At 35.1% G+C, this 19,334-nt stretch overlaps 2 protein-coding genes across 4 annotated transcripts; both read left to right on the plus strand.

Moving 5' to 3' along the window:
* The first annotated feature begins 524 nt into the window (after positions 1 to 524).
* On the plus strand, positions 525 to 7,984 carry hrasb (HRas proto-oncogene, GTPase b). 3 transcript variants are annotated; one of them, XM_051115669.1, is made up of 6 exons: positions 525 to 826; positions 2,381 to 2,514; positions 3,288 to 3,466; positions 3,571 to 3,730; positions 5,768 to 5,916; positions 6,045 to 7,984. In XM_051115669.1, the coding sequence occupies exons 2-5, from the start codon at positions 2,404 to 2,406 to the stop codon at positions 5,885 to 5,887; spliced, it is 570 nt and encodes a 189-aa protein (XP_050971626.1). In that variant the 5' UTR covers positions 525 to 826; positions 2,381 to 2,403; the 3' UTR covers positions 5,888 to 5,916; positions 6,045 to 7,984. The 3 variants fall into 3 exon arrangements, with proteins under 3 accessions (XP_050971626.1, XP_050971624.1, XP_050971623.1); XM_051115667.1 differs by having other exon boundaries at positions 526 to 826; positions 5,768 to 5,908; XM_051115666.1 differs by having other exon boundaries at positions 527 to 826; positions 5,768 to 5,891.
* A 177-nt stretch (positions 7,985 to 8,161) lies between these two features.
* tsg101b (tumor susceptibility 101b) lies at positions 8,162 to 17,602 on the plus strand. The gene is made up of 10 exons (XM_051115586.1): positions 8,162 to 8,360; positions 8,448 to 8,535; positions 10,069 to 10,134; positions 10,249 to 10,412; positions 10,501 to 10,627; positions 10,774 to 10,834; positions 12,472 to 12,569; positions 14,208 to 14,410; positions 16,165 to 16,404; positions 16,526 to 17,602. Exons 1-10 carry the CDS (start codon positions 8,319 to 8,321, stop codon positions 16,613 to 16,615), a joined length of 1,179 nt encoding a protein of 392 aa, XP_050971543.1. The 5' UTR covers positions 8,162 to 8,318; the 3' UTR covers positions 16,616 to 17,602.
* Positions 17,603 to 19,334: the final 1,732 nt, after the last annotated feature.

Raw genomic sequence — 19,334 nt, forward strand, 5'->3', positions numbered from 1 at the left:
TTTTTTTCCAAAACTGAGTCATTGAATGTGTTTCATAATCTGAAATTTCCTTCTAATTTCTAGTGTATTTTTATACTAATTGTTCTTTGTAAAAGAAAGGATTTTTGTAATGTATTTTTATTTATATTTTATTTATTTATATTGATATATGGGCATTGTTGTGTAATAATGGGGGGGAAAGAAAAAATAATGAAGGAATAATGGAATTACAGTATTTTTTATTTTATTTTTCAAAACTGAGTGTGAATATGTTATGAAATGTCCTTTTCTTGTTAGTTTATTTTTTTATTTAATTTTTAATATAAATTTATTTTTAGAAAGAAAGAGACTGATTGAAAAACTAACGTTTCTATTGGCATTGTTCTGTAATAAAGAAAAAAAGAAAGAAAAAGAGAAAAAGAAAGAAAGAAGCAGATGTTGTTTTTGTGTTTTGCAATATAAGACAGCCCACCTGTAATGTAAGTAAGGCTGAGAGAGTGTGTGGTGGTGGTGGTGTGTGTATGTGTGTGTGTGTGTGTTGAGACACACAGGGTTTGGGCGTGTGCTGTGGCTCTAAGCGCCCTCTTCTTCTTCTTCCCCCTACACATACACAACACACAGCTCGCCTATCAGTCGACGCACACCGGCGGCTCGTCGTTCAGTGTTTGTGTTGATCGCATCTGCTTCAGTGAATCTGTACCGCCCGAGAAGAAGAAGAACACGCGCTGTCTAATGACGAAAACAGTTAAGAGCAGCAGAGCTTTGAGAGGAGCAGCGGGAAGGATGTCGACATATTATTGACTTGTGTTGAGTGTCGTCGAGACGAGCGAACAGCGCCGTGTGTTTTGTAAGTAGTCCAGCCGCTGTCTTTCTATGCTGTGTGTGTCGCGCAGGAATAACAGCAGCAACAAAATGTTCCTTGCAGACGCTGGACGGAACATTTTGTTGGCGTCAAGACATAAATCATTTCACCAGCATCTCGAAACCGAAGAACTACTATTACTGCTGTGGTGAACGTGAGAAACGAAACAAATGCGTCAAATCAGTGCGCGCGCCTGAATTCCATTCATCTCTAGTTTGTTACATTGTAGCGAGACGTGCAACTATCAAATACTCATATACATACAGCGGTGTTCTGCATGGATGTAATGGTCGATGCAGGAGGAGCGAGTTCATTTAAACCAACAGAGCCAGAGACGTGTGACTAAAGCTAGTTTTTGTACTCTAATGGGTGTTTAGGGTCGTTTTGGAAACTTATCACACTGATTGGTTACCATTATATGTATTGTAAGGCTAGCTGAGATTAGCTCACCCAAATGACCGCGTTGTTTACATTGCCCATCGTCTGAGAAATCAATAAAGGTGATGTCATTGTATTCCAGCAATAATGGGAAAAATATATATATATATATTTCTGTGTGTGTATCACAGACACAAACACGTAATGTATATATATATACATGTATATGTGTGTATATATATATATATATATATATATATAATATTAGTATGGGTGTGTGTGCATTGTGTTGTCGAAGTCTTTAAAGGGTGGCACCCTTGGTACAGTATACACGTTAATTTTATGGTCCAAAACACTTTTGATTCTAGTCAATAATTCGAATACAAAGCTTGATCTGACGCTTTAACATAATCCAGAGCCTAGAAGTAATATAAAAGTTGTGCAAACTTCCAGCAGGAAAAAAGAAAAGGATTTTCACAGGTAAGGCATGACAGGTGGAAGAGCTAAAAATAGATTTTCAAATGGAATACTTGATGTCCACTGAGCACAGCTGAACCTGAAGGCCTTTTTTAAAAAAAAAAAAGTACATAACGGTTCAGATGACCCATATAACAGAGTTGTTTGATAACCTTTTTTTGTACTGTGTATTTGGTTAATTAAATATTATAGGTACGCTATCTGCTCCATATGTAAGGAGATATATAAGAGTCACAAAAAATTGTTTAGGAAATATTTTTAAATAACTACTATGTACGCAAATAACTTAGGAAAGGATGCATATGAAATAATAAATCAAGCAAAAATCAAATCGATATATATTTTATTAAGTTGTCAGAATATGTTTGTAAGGAATGAAATCACCCAGGTTGTGAATGAAATGGATTCTTCTGGCACTGCATCAAGCATTTTAACTAATAACACAAATAGATCACTGTCCAGTGTGAGTTTCCCCCAGGCAGCCTAAAATAGCTTTTCTTTTTGTCTAGCGTCACACGACAAAGCGTAATTTCATCTGTATTAAAAACTGTCGGCAGGATGAACGCTTCAATCCAGGAAACTCTGGTGCACTTTATATAGATGTTATTCCTGTAATGACATTCATTAAGAATGTTCCCAGATTTTTTATTTTGTCACATTTCCTTGTTCCTTGTTTCCTCTCAGCTTCTGACACAGCAGCAGTGAGAATGACGGAATATAAGTTAGTGGTGGTTGGCGCAGGTGGTGTTGGCAAGAGCGCTCTGACCATCCAGCTCATTCAGAACCACTTTGTGGATGAATACGACCCAACCATTGAGGTAAACCAAAAGCCAAAATGGTGTTTTCTGTCGTTTCCCTTTGTCTCGTATTTAATAGTTTATTTATAAATATTTTTTGACTTATTATTTATTAATATATTTATAATTTAATGGGATAGTTCACCCAAAAATGAAAATTCCGTCATTAATTACTCACCCTCATGTCGTTCCAAACGACCTTTGTTCGCCTTTGGAACACAAATTAAGATATTTTTGATTAAAAATATGGCCCTAGGGTTATGTGGATGAGAAGAATTGTTGAATGAACTTGTAATTGTACGTTTTTTTTTTTTTTGTGTGCAAAAAAAGTATTCTCTTAGCTTTATTAAAATTGTGGTTGAACCACTGATGTCACATGGACTTTTTTTGTCAATGTTCTTGGTACCTTTCTGGACCTTTAACGTGGCAGGACCCTTGCTGTTTATGGCGGTTCAGAAAGCTCTCGGATTTCATCCAAAATATCTTAATTTGTGTTTTGAAGATATGCGAAGGTCTTACGTGTTTGGAACGATATGAAGGAGAATAAATAATGACCACATTTTAATAGAAATCAGTTCAGAATAAAGTCTCCTAATTTCAAATATAATATTGTATGAATATGAAACATCAAGATATCATCTGAGGGTAAAACATTCCCATGACTTTGATCAAACAGGCCACAGTTTCCACTTTCTCTCATCAGCCACAGAACACATTTCACTATATATTGCAGTCATTATTTAGCAAAATTGGACATCTTACATTGGATATTTATGCACTATTTTTCCTCACAGGACTCATATAGGAAACAGGTGGTGATTGATGGAGAGACGTGTCTGTTGGATATCCTGGATACTGCAGGTCAGGAAGAGTACAGTGCAATGAGGGACCAGTATATGAGGACTGGAGAGGGCTTTCTCTGTGTCTTTGCCATCAACAATACCAAGTCTTTTGAGGACATTCATCAGTACAGGTTAAATGAATGAAAACTGAAGTATAAGAATGCATTTCGTTGTTTCTTATTTAAAAAAATATATATTAAAATGAATGTTTATTTGTTTGCATTGCTTTTAAAAGAGAACAGATAAAGAGGGTCAAAGACTCAGATGATGTGCCTATGGTGCTCGTGGGTAATAAATGTGACCTACCAGCACGCACTGTGGACACAAGGCAAGCCCAGGAACTCGCCCGTAGCTACGGTATTCCCTACATTGAAACCTCAGCCAAGACAAGACAGGTTAGAAACATTTTGACCAAATGTATAACATTTTGTTATAAACTTCTGTCAAATATGAAGCTCCCCTAATTTTATTTTGAACAGTGCACGTTTAATAATAAAGGTTCTTTGTTGGTATCTGTGGTTCCGTGAAGAACCTTTTCTTAACATCCATGGAACCTTCACATTGCACAAAACATTCTTTAGAGTATTAAAGGTCCACTGAAGCAATTTGACGTAATTTCATCTGAAACATATAAAGTAATCCCACCCCCTTTTTAAATATCCAATAGCATTTTGTTTATATATAACTTGGGCCAGAGCCGTTGAACGCAGTAAAGCCACATTGACAGTGTATGACAGCCACAATCTCATCCATATCGCTATAAAAATATACCATTCTGTATAATTCAAATGGGTCTGATATACTTTATGGTCTGCACCGACTCGTGCATATGATCTGTTCCGTGCTATAATGTCTCTGGACCAGAGCAGACTGTGTGCACAGTGGTTCATGTGACAAAGCGCAAAACCTTCATTTGACCCAATGAAAAGCATATTTACACTGTCTGAATAGTTCCCTATCCCCTATATAGTGCACTACGTGCCATTCAGCTCCCAGAAAATACTAATTTTGTGAACAAGTGACTGATTTCTAGTGTCTATTTATAGTGTAGGAGCGGGGCGCTTCGGATTCTAGAGAGCATTTGATTGGACAGAAAGTTTGATGAGAAGCTGAAGTGCAGGGTGATGTCATTAAAATACTTTGTCCGTATTGGCGGAAGTTAGAGACTAAGTTTTGAATGCCTATATCTTGTAAATTTTGTCATTTTGAAACATACTAGCTTGTAGATAGCCTTAAAGGAGAAGTCCACTTCCAAAACAAAGATTCACACATAATGTGCTCACCCCCTTGTCATCCAAGATGTTCATGTCTTTCTTCAGTCGTAAAGAAATTGTTTTTTGAGGAAAGCATTTCAGCATTTTTCTCCATATTATGGACTGATATGGTGCCCCAATTTTCAACTTCCAAAATGCAATTTAAATGTGGCTTCAAACAATCCCAAATGCGGTTGTAAATGATCCCAGCCGAGGAAGAAGGGTCTTATCTAGCGAAACGATCGGTTATTTTCATTAAAAAATATAATTTAAATACTTTATAATCTCAAACCCTCATCTTGTCTTGCTCTCTCTAAACTTTGTGTGTTCTGCCTCAAGACGGTTAGGGTATGTTAAAAAACTCCCATCGTATTTTCTCCCTCATCTTCAAAAAAAATTTCGAAATCATCCTACATCACTGCAGAAATTCCGACCCAGTCTTTGCAAAATAAACATGCAAGGAAGATCAAACACCCTTAACAAAATAGGTAAAACAGCGATATAGGGCGATTTTGAAGTTGAGGGAGAACATGAGATGGCAGTTTTTCGACATACCCTAACTGTCATGAACCGGAAAAAACAGTCCAGGCAGAGTAAGACAAGACGAGCATTTGACATTAAAAAGTATATAAATTGTATTATTTTTATGAAAATAACCGATTGTTACGCTGGATAAGACCCTTCTTCCTTGGCTGGGATCGTTTATAATCACATTTGGGATCATTTGAAGCTGCATTTAAACTGCATTTTGGAAGTTCAAACTCGGGGCACCATATCAGTCCATTATATGGAGAAAAATGCTGAAATGTTTTCCTCAAAAAACATAATTTCTGAAGAAAGACAGACATGAACATCTTGGATGACAAGGGGGTGAGTACATTATATGTGAATCTTTGTTTTGGAAGAGGACTTCTCCTTTAATGCTAACATTGTACTTAAAGCCAAAAAACTTAAATTCTGATTTCATGGAGACTTTAAAATGTTCTTTGTGTTAAGAAAGAATGGCTCTTTTAAAAATTTTGTTTACTGAAAGGTTCTTTGGGGATGCATCACTACAAAAACCCATTTTGAAGCTTTTATTTATGAGAGTGTGACAGCATGTATAGCTCAGGATGAAGTATCACCGACGGCCAGAATGTAAGAAGAAAGGACCTAATTTGTGTGTGTGTTTCTATTTAGGGAGTGGAAGATGCCTTTTACACTCTTGTCCGTGAAATCAGACAGCATAAGCTGAGGAAACTGAACCCGCCGGATGACAATGGCCAAGGCTGTATGAACTGCCGCTGTGTGGTGTCATGATCCGGTAAACGTTTTTATCCTGTGAGCTGGTAAACGTTTTAAAATCCATCCAACCTTCATATGATTCTCAATAAATGAGACATACAAGTATTCCTGGATAATTAAGCCATTGTGTACTGCTACTCATGTGTACTCCGTTCTCCCCTTCTCTTTGCAGTGAATGTGCATGACGTGGCTTTTTAAAGCTGTGCAGCCTTCCAGACCACAAACACTGCAACACCTACACAGACGCTGGACATTTAGAGCAGACTGTGTAAAAGGGAAATCTTTATTCTGGCAGCCCTCTGCAGTCTTCTTAGGGATGTTCCCGTCTCGCTCCTTCGTTGGAGATGAAATACGTTGTACCTCATTTTAACGGTCTCAACACTGGAGTTGCTACGACTGGATGAAGCTGTCACACTTAAATATATTTACATTAAACAAACTATCTACTCTTAACTGGAAGTAATAGCTCAGAAAATAACCTCTCATATTGCTTTGTCAGATGTGGATGTTAGCAAAACACTTTACGAGATGGAGAGAAGAAATACTACATCAGTTATATTAGCATACGTCTGGATGTGAGAAAGATTTGTATTGTTATTTGCTTAGAGCAAGTCTAACCTAATAAAATGTACATAATTCATGGCGTTCTCTTGAAAAGAGGACTTTTAGTCATATGCAGTGTGTTTATCACAGGTTCCGGTGCAATAGGTCGCGATTAGAAGGTACACCTCCGAGAAGTCTTTGATTTGCACATGGTGTAGGACAAAATGTTCAAGTGGAGGACTTTAGCCTTTGGTTTTGATTAGATCTTTGTGGCTTGATTAGAAATCCAGCTGTGATGCTTTTTATTTACGATATTAGACAAATGCATTGCAGATAATTAAATTGGCTGGAGAAGACAGATTAATGAAGATCTCTCCACAATCATACTTGTTGGAAAATGAATGCAAAGCTACTATAAACTTAAAAGCTTGGACTGAAAAGCCTTGTTGATATTCTTGCCAAGCACTGTGCTGTTTTCATGTTCAGGGCATAAGCTTGAAACTTTTACATGTATATCATAATGTCTAATCTTCAACTGCATTTTCCCCTTTTGCCTTTCTGAAGTAAGTTTTTCATGTTTGTGTCATTAGGGAGTGAAAAATTAGATTTAAATGTGGAATTCAAACGAAAAATACAAAAAACACCATATTGCTTGTAAACCCTTACTGTAAATTATCATATGAGGGAAACTTAAGTTATATGTGCTATATTCATAGGCAACATATGGCCTTGTAATTGCAGGGAAGTGCAACAGTCTGGACTTTCTCTTAGAATGCTTAAAAGTAGCTCATGTCTCTTTGCAAAGTACATATTTCTCAGAAATCTCAGCAAAAAGGTCTTTTATATATTATTTATGTGAATCAGATGAACTCTGAACATGTTGACTGTCAGTGAGTTTCTTCTCTTTCAGGTTGAAAAAATTGTGGGATGTTTTATTTCCTTGCAGTCTATTGATTGTTCTCAAGGACATACATGGGCGGATATGATTCTCCCTTTAAAACACATGTCAGTAGCTATGGATATGACCTTCAAGGGATTCTGTCAGAATGCTGTGGACATCCAGATCTTTTTGATGGATTTACTGTCTATGGTGCAACAGAGTAATACGAGTTTATCAGTGGCGTGATTGCTGCCACTTTCTGAATATTGTTTTACATTAATACTGTTGGTTAATGGCCATTTTTTGGTAACACTCAGACACATTGTGTAAAATAATCCACAAACACGTGACCTATCCTATATTATTCTGTTTTAAACTTGTCTTACGCCAACTGCTGCTACTAGATATTTTTTATGTTCCTTTTTGATCGAACACAGCGATATGGTAGCGTTCCTACTGAAACAGAAAATCCCAAAAAGGCTGTGTCGGTTCTGGTATTAAATAATCATATTGGTTTTTGCAGCAATTAATACTTAAAAATATGAGTATTTTTAAGAACTTGTTCTTATTTTGTGTCTACAGTGTGTGAAAACAACATTAAATTTTCTTTTAACGATATGTTATTATAGATTTGTGCCTACCGTTATTATTGTGTTATGAAAGAATATCGAATAAAAGGCTTGTTTTGATTTCCTGAGCATGCTTTTTACATTTTCATATTTAAGTATTTAAAAAGTCACTTATTGTAACCATATCCTAAAGATGAATTCATAAAGTTTAAAAAGATTATTTTAGCAGTACTGTAATACTAGTTTTCCAATGAAGTGCAACGTCTGTGTCCTGCGTCATTAGTCATCTGACCGGAAGTTACCTAATGCATTTCAGCTGTGATTTCCTTGTTATGGATTCGATGATTTGAGCTTTGTGAGTTTACGTTCATAACAACAACTACTTAATTTAACTAATAATCGCCGCGCAGTTGATTTAGGTAACGTTAGTACATTGGTTCATAGTATTTTAAGCATGGCGTCAAGCGAAAGTTCCCTACGGAAAATTCTGTCGAAGGTATGTTAAACATTTGCTTAGCAGAGAAGTTGTTTACAAAGTATAGTTGTCATGATATGCGTCGCTAATGTTTTTATGTGTACACAGACTTATAAATACAGGGATCTAACCGCACGCGACATTACAAACGTGACGTCTCATTATAAAGATCTTAAACCTGTGATGGACAACTATGGTAAGAATTACTGAGCCTCGAAACTTAAACCACACATACAAATGTTGGATTGTCATTGCATTAGCTGTTTTAAAGAAAGTGCCATTTGTTTTCAGTATGGATTAAACGAACATAATCCGTTTGCTAGGGTTTAAATTCTGCTGTATGAAGTAATTTATACTTTTGTTTTCACTTTTAAATATAAATATATTACTAAACATTAAAACAAAAGTATTTGGACACTTTGTGGCTGTCAGAAGTAGGCATATGTAATTCTCCCTTTAGTTATTCTGCTTTAAACATCGATGTAAAGTATTTGGCATATCAGTTTTACATGCCTCATTAAAATAATTTTATTTCAAAGCAAAATTCTCTGAATTATTTGGAATATTTTTTTAGGGCTGTCAAATGATTAATCAGTTAATCACATCCAAAATAAATGTCTTTGTTTACATGAGATTATTATGTATTTATAAATACACCCATTCATGTGTATATTTAAGAAAAATGTTATGTTTATATATTAAAACGATTTATATTTAATATGTTTTTGAACAGTAAGATTTTTAATGTTTTTTAAAGAAATCTCTTTTGCTCACCAAGCCTGTGCTTATTTGATCCAAAATACAGCAAAAGCAGTAATATTGTGAAATATTTTTACTATTTTAAATAACTGCTTTTTATTTGAATAGATTTTAAAATGTAATTTATTTCTGTAATCAAAGCTAAATTTTCAGCATCATTGTTCCAGTCTTCAGTGTCACATGATCCTTCAAAAATCATTCTAATATGCTGATTTGCTGTTCAAGAAACATTTTATTGTTATTATTATCAATATTTCAAACAGTTTAATAAAAAAAAAAAAAATCATGAATGGAAAGATCCAAAGATCAGCATTTATCTTAAATAAAAGGTTTGGATTATAGAAATTAATATGTTTATTTAGCAAGGATGCTTTAAATTGATCAAAAATGATAATAAAGACATGTATAATGTTACAAAAGATTTCTATTTCAGGTAAATGCTGTTCTTCTGAACTTTCTATTCATCAAAGAAACCTGAACATTTTCTACTCAGCTGTTTTCAATATACTATTACTACTACTACTACTACTAATAATAATAATTAAAATTTTTTTGAGTAGCAAATCAGAATATTAAAATCATTTCTTAAGGATCATGTGACTGGTGAAATGATGCTAAAAATTCAGCTTTAATGTATGTAATTTATCCTTATTTTAATTGAGGAATAAATTACATTTTAGAATATATTAAAATAGAAAATTGTTATTTTAAATGGTAAAAATATTTCAAAGTAGTACTGTTTTTGCTGTACTTTGGATCAGTGCAGGCTTGGTGAGCAGAAGATTTTAAAAACTTAAAAAAGTAGTGTAGTGTAAATGAGTAGGTTTGCATTACACCACTTGCGCTCTGCCACAAGCTGTGTAAATGTTGTGTCTAGTCGTCTGATTTTTCTGAACGATATCAGTTCTATCCGTACTGTAAATATACAGGTATGTATTGCCCTGCACTTATTTTGCTTTCCTTTTTTCAGTGTTCAATGATGGCTCCACCAAAGAGCTCTTGAGCCTCACAGGAACAGTACCTGTAAACTACCGAGGTATAGAAAGCGCTGCTTTCGAGACGTTTTTGAGTTTTCCCACTCCAGCTGCATCCAGATGAGTCATTTCTTTGTTGTACCCTTTACCCCATTTAATATTTTCCTCATCTATAGGAAATGTGTACAACATTCCCATCTGCCTGTGGCTTCTAGACACGTATCCCTACAATCCTCCCATCTGTTTTGTCAAACCCACAAGTGCCATGATGATAAAAACAGGAAAACATGTTGATGCCAATGGAAAGATTTACCTCCCATACCTGCACGAATGGAAACCTGTGAGTGTCTTACTTCCCTTTTTATCTCTGTCTGTTTAAAGTACAAGGACATAAACCTACCTTTTGTTTGTTTTTGTCTTTTTTTTAGCCCCAGTCTGAATTGTTAGGACTAATCCAGGTGATGGTTGTAGTGTTTGGAGAGGAACCACCTGTGTTCTCACGGCCGGCTGCTCAGGCAACTTACCCAGCATTCCCAGCAGCAGGCCCACCTAACAGTGAGTGTAGACTTATGTCTGATCGTTTTTAGATTCAGTGTAGTATTTTTGATTTGACAAAAACATGTTTTAAGGTTCATGTAACATTTGTAAGGGCATTTTGACTTTGGGGATCAGCAATAATTATGTAATTCCATATTTCACAGCTTCTTACATGCCAGGCACCCCAGGGTTGCCTTATGGTCAAGGTCACTCTGCCAGTCCAGGGTAAGTGCTTTCAGTGTGTCAGTCACAAATCTTGGCCATATGATCAGCCTATTCCTGCGTTTATACACTACCATTCAAAAGCAGTATGTTTTTTTGTTTCTCAAAGAAGTTAATGCTTTGATTCAGCAAAGATGCATTAAATGTATCAAAAGTTGACAGTAAGGACATTTACAATGTTTCAGAATATTTCTATTTTAAATAAAGTCTGTTTTTTTTTGTTCATTAAAGAATCCTGAAAAAAATATATCACAGTTTCCACAAAAAATATTAAGCAGCACAACCGTTTTCAACATAAGGAATGTTTCTTGAGCAGCAAATTAGCATATTAAAATAATGTTAATGATGAAGGATCATGTGACATTGAGGACTGGAGTAATGACTGCTGAAAATGTAGTTTTACCATTAGAGGAATACATTTTAAAATATATTAAAATATAAAAGAGTTGTTTTAAATTGTATAATCTTCAAATATTACTGTTTTTACTGTATTCTTGTTCAAATAAATGCAGCATTGGTGAGCACAAAGCTGCGCTCTTGAATGGTCGTGTATTTCTCAGACATCTGCCAACAATCAGATCTGATTACATGCATTTAGACAGCAAAAAGATAGGATTTTGGCCTCCTTTTATATGTGGTTCTAAATCCAATACATATCTGATATCTGGTCATCTGACCTATGTCTAAACATATCCATTTCTCCTCTTATTGCACAATATTTCATCATTGTTGTCCATTGAAACAGAATATTCTTTTGTATCTGTGTGCATAACACTGTAGCTGTGACATAACAAGCAGTTGAGAAATGTCAAGCACGCATTTTTCTGCAAAGAGACATTTATTTTTATACCAGGCAGCACTTTGTAATTCAAAGTACACACAGGTAAAACCACCATATTTTTCTGACAGACTTGTGAATGTACATTCTGATGCATTCAGTCTTTTTATGAAAGCTTAACCAGAATATAATCAGGCTTCATATAGTTTGAAATTGTCATTCAGAGGTGCTTATGCGAGGAATATATGAGAGTTCCTATTCTTCAGCGCGGAAGTAAGCCTGTGGGTGAGACTTCCGGTTTATTAGCCACTATAGGGTAATAACGAGAAGAATAACAACATGCAGTAAACCGTAAAACTGTTTGCACTACAAACCACTGTGTTCATAATTAAGATAATAAATTAAAATAATGTGGCAAGACACACCTATTTGCAATATCAAGCAGCAAAATTAGCTTTTGTACAGCTAAAAATAGCTAGATGCGGATGAGACCGGAAACCAAACCCATAAAATGTACAAATAAGATGGATAATGAATCATGAATAGAATTTTATTGTCCTTCTTTAAAGAATTAATTGCATTCTTGTGATATTTTGCACATTTCTAAGCTATAGGACGTGTAAAACAATGTCATTTTTGGTGTCGTTTAGCAACACTTGTGATAACTACTAATAAAAAGATCTAACTATGTGAGATCCCTAATAGGGTTGAGACAAGTTATTAATGTAAACAGGCTGTTGTGTCTAAACTGTATATATAAAGATGGGATGAAATATTGGGTATGTGTCATTGCGTCAAGCCTTCTGTGTAAATGCCAATGAAATGTTACTATATATGTATATATTTTCCTTCTGTCTGTCAGTGGATTTCAGGGCTACCCTTATCCTGCAGTAGGCCCTGGATACCCCACTACCTCAGGCTCCTCTCTCTATACCCCAGCGTCTTCTGTCACTACAGTGGGTAAGCAAGCATGTTACATGTTAATTTAGTAGTGAAATCTAGTAAAAGACTAATAATTCATGCATTTCTAAACTTGCATCAGCCTCAAAAATCAAGTACACCGCTATTCAAAAGTTTGGGGTCATTAAGTTGTTTGTTTAGAGAGAAATTGATACTTCTATTTAGCAAGGAAATATTTAATTATTTAAAAGTGGCAGTAAAGACTTATAAATTTATAAAAGATTAAAGGGCTCATGACATGCATTTGTTTTTTTGTTTATTATTTTAGTATGTTACTTGAGGTTTACTTATAATGTTACTAAAGTTTTTTTGCGCAAAAAAACAAATAAATCTGTGGAAAAATGATTATTTTCAACCCTCATTTTGACCTTCTGTCTGAATTGACCTGTTTTAAGGGGCGGAGCCTTTAAGGCTTGTCAGAAATCAGCCACTGTTATGATTGGCTAATGTCATTGTATAGGAAACAGTATCAATGCCCCCTCGCTATTGCATGCGTGTTTTGACAACATAATAAAAAAAAAAAGACATTTCCAGACAAAGCATTATGAAATAATTTACTTACAGTTTGTGATGCAGCTGCAGTCAGATCTAATACCGCTTCATTTTTCAACAAATGTTTCTTTGTGAACTCTCCTTGACACTGTGCCTTGTTTACAAAACAAAATGCTCTGATCAGTCCTCAGACACGATCCGAACGCCATTAAAATAAACTATTTATTCATTCCTTACACTGGGATCCTTGTGATATCTGTACAAAGATGCGAGTGAGCTGTTTAAACCAAACGCGTCAAACCAAATGTTCTTTCACTTCATTTATCCTATTGACAACAGACTTAAGCACATGGACTGTGTCAGAAAGTGAATGTGCATCTGTATACAGTATCCAGTGTAGACAAGATAGTGGCAGTAATTGTAATTTCCATTTGCTTTTGATGCGACGCGACACTCGCATTCAGCGCGTCAGCTGTTAAGCTACTGAACGCCTATAAGCCGGGCCTATGGTGAGAAGATGACTATTCGTTGATGCCTTGCTATGGAGGCAGCGTTTATGCAAATGTTTGTGCCCGGGTGACATCTCCTTGCACCTCAGATCCAAACAAGCCATTTTTGAAGCTAGATTAAATAAATGCTTTGTTTATAATGAGGAGGATGCTTAAGCTATAAAACTTGCAGGCTGTTTTAATGGTACGAAGACCTCTTATATACCAAAAGATGAAGGCAAATTTGAATTCTCATGTCATGACCCCTTTAACAATTCAAATAAATGCTGTTCTTTTGAATGTTCTAGTCATCAAAGAACCTGAAAAATGTTTCACCTCCTTTAAACTGAGATTTTAAATGTTTCTTTAACAGAAAATCAGCATATTAGAATGATTTCTGAAGGATCATGTGATACTAAAGATTGGAGTAATCCTGAAAATATTTGATACAGGAAGAAAGAAGTTGTTTTAGGTTATAAAATATTTCGCACTATTACTGTGTTTTGATCAAATAATTACACCCTTGGTGAGCATTAGAGACTTCTTTCAAAAACATGTTAAAAATTTTACCGACCCAGCTTTTCAACAAGAGTGTATACACACTCATACCAAAAAACTGTGCTTTGAAACAACCGCAAACATTTTCGCTGTGTTTCAGGACCAACCCGTGACGGTACCATTGGGGAGGACACAATCCGTGCATCTTTGGTGTCTGCAGTCAGTGACAAGTTGCGCAGGCGGATGAAAGAAGAGATGGATCGAGCACAGGCAGAGCTGGATGCACTGAAAAGGACAGAGGAGGACCTGAAGAGAGGCCACCAGAGGCTGGAAGAGATGGTGACCAAACTAGACGTGGAAATGGTACAGGAGACTTTTTGTACATTTTGAATTGCCTTGTTGATACTTTACTCTTAGTAAAAAGGAGTAGTTTACTCCCAGAACAAAAATTTACAGATAATGTAGGGGGGACCTTGTCATCCAAGCTGTTCATGTCTTTCTTTCTTCAGTCGTAAAGAAATTGTATTTGAGGAAAACATTTTAGGATATTTCTCCATATAGTGGACTTCTATGGTGCGTGTGAGTTTAAAGGAGAAGTCCACTTCCAGAACAACAATTTACAGATGTACTCACCCCCTTGTCATCCAAGATGTTCATGTCTTTCTTTCTTCATTCATAAAGAAATTATGTTTTCTGAGGAAAACATTTCAGCATTTTTCTCCATATAATGGACTGATATGGTGCCCTGAGTTTGAACTTCCAAAACGCAGTTTAAATGCGGCTTCAAACGATCCCAAATGCAGTTGTAAACGATTCCAGTCGAGGAAGAAGGGTCTTATCTAGCGAAACGATTCTGCAGTTATTTTCATAAAAATAATATAATTTATATACTTTTTAATGTCAAATGCTCTTCTTGTCTTACTCTCCCTGAACTCTGTGTATTCTAGCTCAAGACAGCGTATGTCGAAAAACTCAGACCGTATTTTCTCCCTCAACTTGAAAATCATCCTATATCGCTGTTTTACCTTTTTTGTTAAGGGTGTTTGATCTTCTTTGCATTTTCAGAGTTTCACGGTCAGAGTTTTTTCGACATACCTTAACTGTCTTGAGCCAATTATTGTTATTTTTTTAATTTTTTAATGAAAATAACTGGTTGTTACGCTAGATAAGACCATTCTTTCTTAGCTGGGAATGTTTAGAACCACATTTGGGAACGTTTTGAAGCCGCATTTAAACTGCATTTTGGAAGTTCAAAATCGGGCCACCATATCAGTCCATTATATGGAGAAAAATGCTGAAATGTTTCCCTCAAAAAAAACATAATTTCTTTACGACTGAAGAAAGAAAGACATGAACATCTTTGATGACAAGGAGTGAGTACATTATCTGTAAATTGTTGTTCTGGAAGTAGACTTCTCCTTTAAACTTTTACAATGCAGTTTAAATGGTCAAAGGGCTCTAAACGATCCCAGCCGAGGAAGAAGGGTCTTATCTACTAAAACAGTTTCTAAAAACTTATATACTTTTTAAACTCAAATGCTTGTCTTGTCTAGCTCTGCAGTGTGCATGCGTACTCTGTGTAATCCGGGTCAATACAGTTAGGGTATGGTGAAAAACTCCCATTTCATTTTCTCCTCCAACTTCAAAATCGTCCTATGTCCCTGTTTATTTATTTTTTTGTAAAGGATGTTTGACCTTCTTTGCATGTTTACTTTGTAAACACTGGGTCGGTACTTCTGCAGCGATGTAGGATGTTTTTGATTCAGAAAATAACCGATCATTTCGCTAGATAAGATGCTTCTTCCTCGGCTGGGATCATTTAGAGCCCTTTGAAGCTGCATTTAATCTGCGTTTTGGAAGTTCAAACTCGTGGGCACCATAGAAGTCCACTATATGGAGATAATTCCTGAAATGTCTTCCTCAAAAAACATAATTTCTTTACGACTGAAGAAAGTAAGACATGACCATCTTGGATGACAACGGGGTGAGTACATTATCTGTAAATCTTGTTCTGGAAATGAACTACTCCTTTAACGCTACCGTATAGGTATAGGCCTGGAAATGTTTTAAATATTTAATAAAATACAAAATATTAATAATAATGTTTTGAATTGCAGGCTGATGTGGACAAAAACATTGAACTCCTTAAGCAGAAAGATAAGGAGCTGTCTGCTGCTCTGGAAAAAATGGAGAACCAGTCTGAGAAAAATGATATTGATGATGTGATTGTGCCCACCGCTCCTCTCTATAAGCAGATTCTGACTCTCTACGCTGAAGAAAACGCCATAGAAGACACTATCTTCTACTTGGGTGAAGCGTTGCGCAGAGATGTCATTGACTTGGATGTCTTTCTCAAGGTTTGTCTAAACCGTACCCTGTGCATTTTTTTTGCCATTGTCATGTTGTTCAAGCTGTAAAACACAATATTCAAATACATATTAACTTAGAATATTCTGGTGTTTGTGTGTTTGTGTGCAGCATGTCCGCCTTCTCTCCAGAAAACAGTTCCAATTGAGAGCCCTGATGCAGAAGGCCCGGAAAATAGCAGGCCTCAGTGACCTGTACTGACTTGCCTAAATAAATCATTCCCCCTCTCAGCTATAACACGTGCACTATATGACAAGGACCCTATATTTTATCCAAGAACAAGAGATTCGGGACCCTCCTTCTAAATCACAGTCTTTCTAAATATAGAAAGATGTGGCTAATATATCCAGGACCAAAAATATTCAAGTTTACATTCATATAATCATTATTACAAATAGCAAGTGCATTGAATATATCTTTATTACGTAAAAAATGAAGTGACCTTTGAGGTTCTTGCCTTCGCAGAAAACAATGGAAGGAAATCAAACATTTGCGAGAGAGATTTTTTGCTCAGCTATGGAGCTTAGCGTAGCCTTATAAAAACAGCAACCGTTGCACTTTTTGTGACTTGTGCCTCATAGTCTTTTTTCAGATATAGGGTAAAGGGAAAGTTTGAGAATTACATTTAATATCCTCAACCTGAATGTCTTATTTTTATATTGTTTACTTTCCAAATATGTACCTGTACTGAATAATCCTCTTAAAATCAGCACTTTGTTTTATTTTTTAGATGAGTTAGTAAATCTTAACATCTCAGAATCTAATTATATCGTTATGAATGCTTTATCATTATCGTTGTCCACTACATAACACACTTCTGCAGTCCTGCTTGTGATTTATACATGTTGTCAATCATAACATTCTTATGTACAGTTGTTATGCAGTCAGTTTACAAGAATGTGCTGGGTATTCATGCAGATTTAATGACAAGAATATTACGCAGGTATTTTGAGACTGAACTTGTATATCTGTTTTAGATGTGATGCATAAAACCTCAAAGTATGAAGGGAACATTTTCTTTGCAGAGATATTTGGAGTACTGTTTGATTGCTGGTATAATCATAGATGAAGTGTTGTACTTACAATCAAGGGAAACGAGGAATAACAAAATGATGGTGCAGTATCTCTTGGAGGTATAAGGGTATTTAAAAAAATGAATATCTGAAATAAAAACATGAAAAACTCTTTCATCTGGGTCTGCTTATTTATTAAACACTATCCCCCGGTTTCACAGACAAAGCTTAAGCCTAGTCCCAGACTAAAATGTAAGTATGAGTTTTTTCAATTTAAAGAGACTTGCACTGACTGATCTTAAAATATATCAGTGCTTTTGTTTTGTCTGAAGATGGACACCATTAATGTTTTTTTCTAAGGCACATTTATAAAAAATTACTTATCCTGGCTTAGTCTAAGCCCTGTCTGTGAAACCAGGCCTAGATGTTTAACCATACCAATAGGATTATTAAAAATGTAAAATCTATAATTATTTAGTGTGATTTCCAACTGTTTTGTTTATTTTTCTTTCTCAAGTTTTCCATTAGTTACACAAACTGCATATGACAAAAAATAGATCAACAAAATTGAGTTTTTCTGTTTGGTGGTACAGTGCAGAATATAATGAGAGCACAGCTGACCAGGCTTGCCAAATTTGTTGTTTTCTTATGGAAATTGGCTGTTATTTATTTATTTATTTGATTCTCCCACATGGTAAATGTCAAAATTATATTGGACAGAAATGCCTGTACAGAAATATTTTATTCTGTGTAATTTGTATTCTACTAAAGATAAAACTGTGTTAGATGATGAGACAGAGTAAGAACATTTTGTAAAGGAGGGGCACTGGTAATGAGCCTGACTGTTTTCATTTCCATGGTAACAGTTTGACTGGTCTCTACTGGATTGCTGCTAGTTATTAAAAAGTATGACATCATCTACAGACACTTCTATTAAAAACCTGATAGGAATATCTTGAAATTTTAATTTTAAGGAATTTGTTAATCATCTGTCAGAATATTATGAAAACTGTTTTTCAAGTTGAAATTTTGTAATGCATGACAGTGACAATAAAATATGATATTATATGTATGAAAACACTGTTTAAGTTGAAATTGTGTGTAATGCATAACAGTGACAGTAAAATATGATGCTATTTATGAATATGGTGTTTTTGAAGTTGAAATTGTGTGTAATGCATAACAGTGACAGTAAAATATGATATTTATATGAAAACTGTTTTTGAAGTTGAAATTGTGTGTAATGCATAACAGTGACAGTAAAATATGATATTTATATGAAAACAGTGTTTTTGAAGTTGAAATTGTGTGTAATGCATAACAGTGACAGTAAAATATTTTAGGGAATGTCAAGTTTGAAGTTTTCGTATTTGGGATAGTATAATTGGTCATTGGGCAATTTTTGATTTTTGATATGCAGATCTGGCAACCCTGCATCTGTCATTTATTCATATTCTAACAAAAAATTACAAAATTAAAATAATGGCTGTATTTCTAGGTGCTATATACGTGACCCTGGACCACAAAACCAGTCATAAGGGTCCATTCTTTTAAGTTGAGATTTATATATCTTAATATATATTGAGATTTATATTTGAGAGCTGCATAAATAAGTTTCTCCATCTTCTGACCAAGCTGCGCTGGTGACGTCACGTGCGTACATACACGACAACGATTATGAAAAATTGATAGTGATAGGGAATTGAATTTCAAATCATTAGCAATTGTGACAAAAAAGTATCTAGTTTTTTTTTTTTTTTTTTTTTTTTTTCGTGGGGTGGTAACTAATTATATTACTTAAATTTTATTATTAAAGTTATCAGGGAAATTAATATTATTACTGTAAAGCGTACACATCAAAATTTATTTTTTATTTAATGGTACTTACCATTTCTTTGTGAATATGT

This window comes from Labeo rohita, chromosome 7 (assembly GCF_022985175.1).
Source record: "Labeo rohita strain BAU-BD-2019 chromosome 7, IGBB_LRoh.1.0, whole genome shotgun sequence".
Classification (NCBI taxonomy): domain Eukaryota; kingdom Metazoa; phylum Chordata; class Actinopteri; order Cypriniformes; family Cyprinidae; genus Labeo; species Labeo rohita.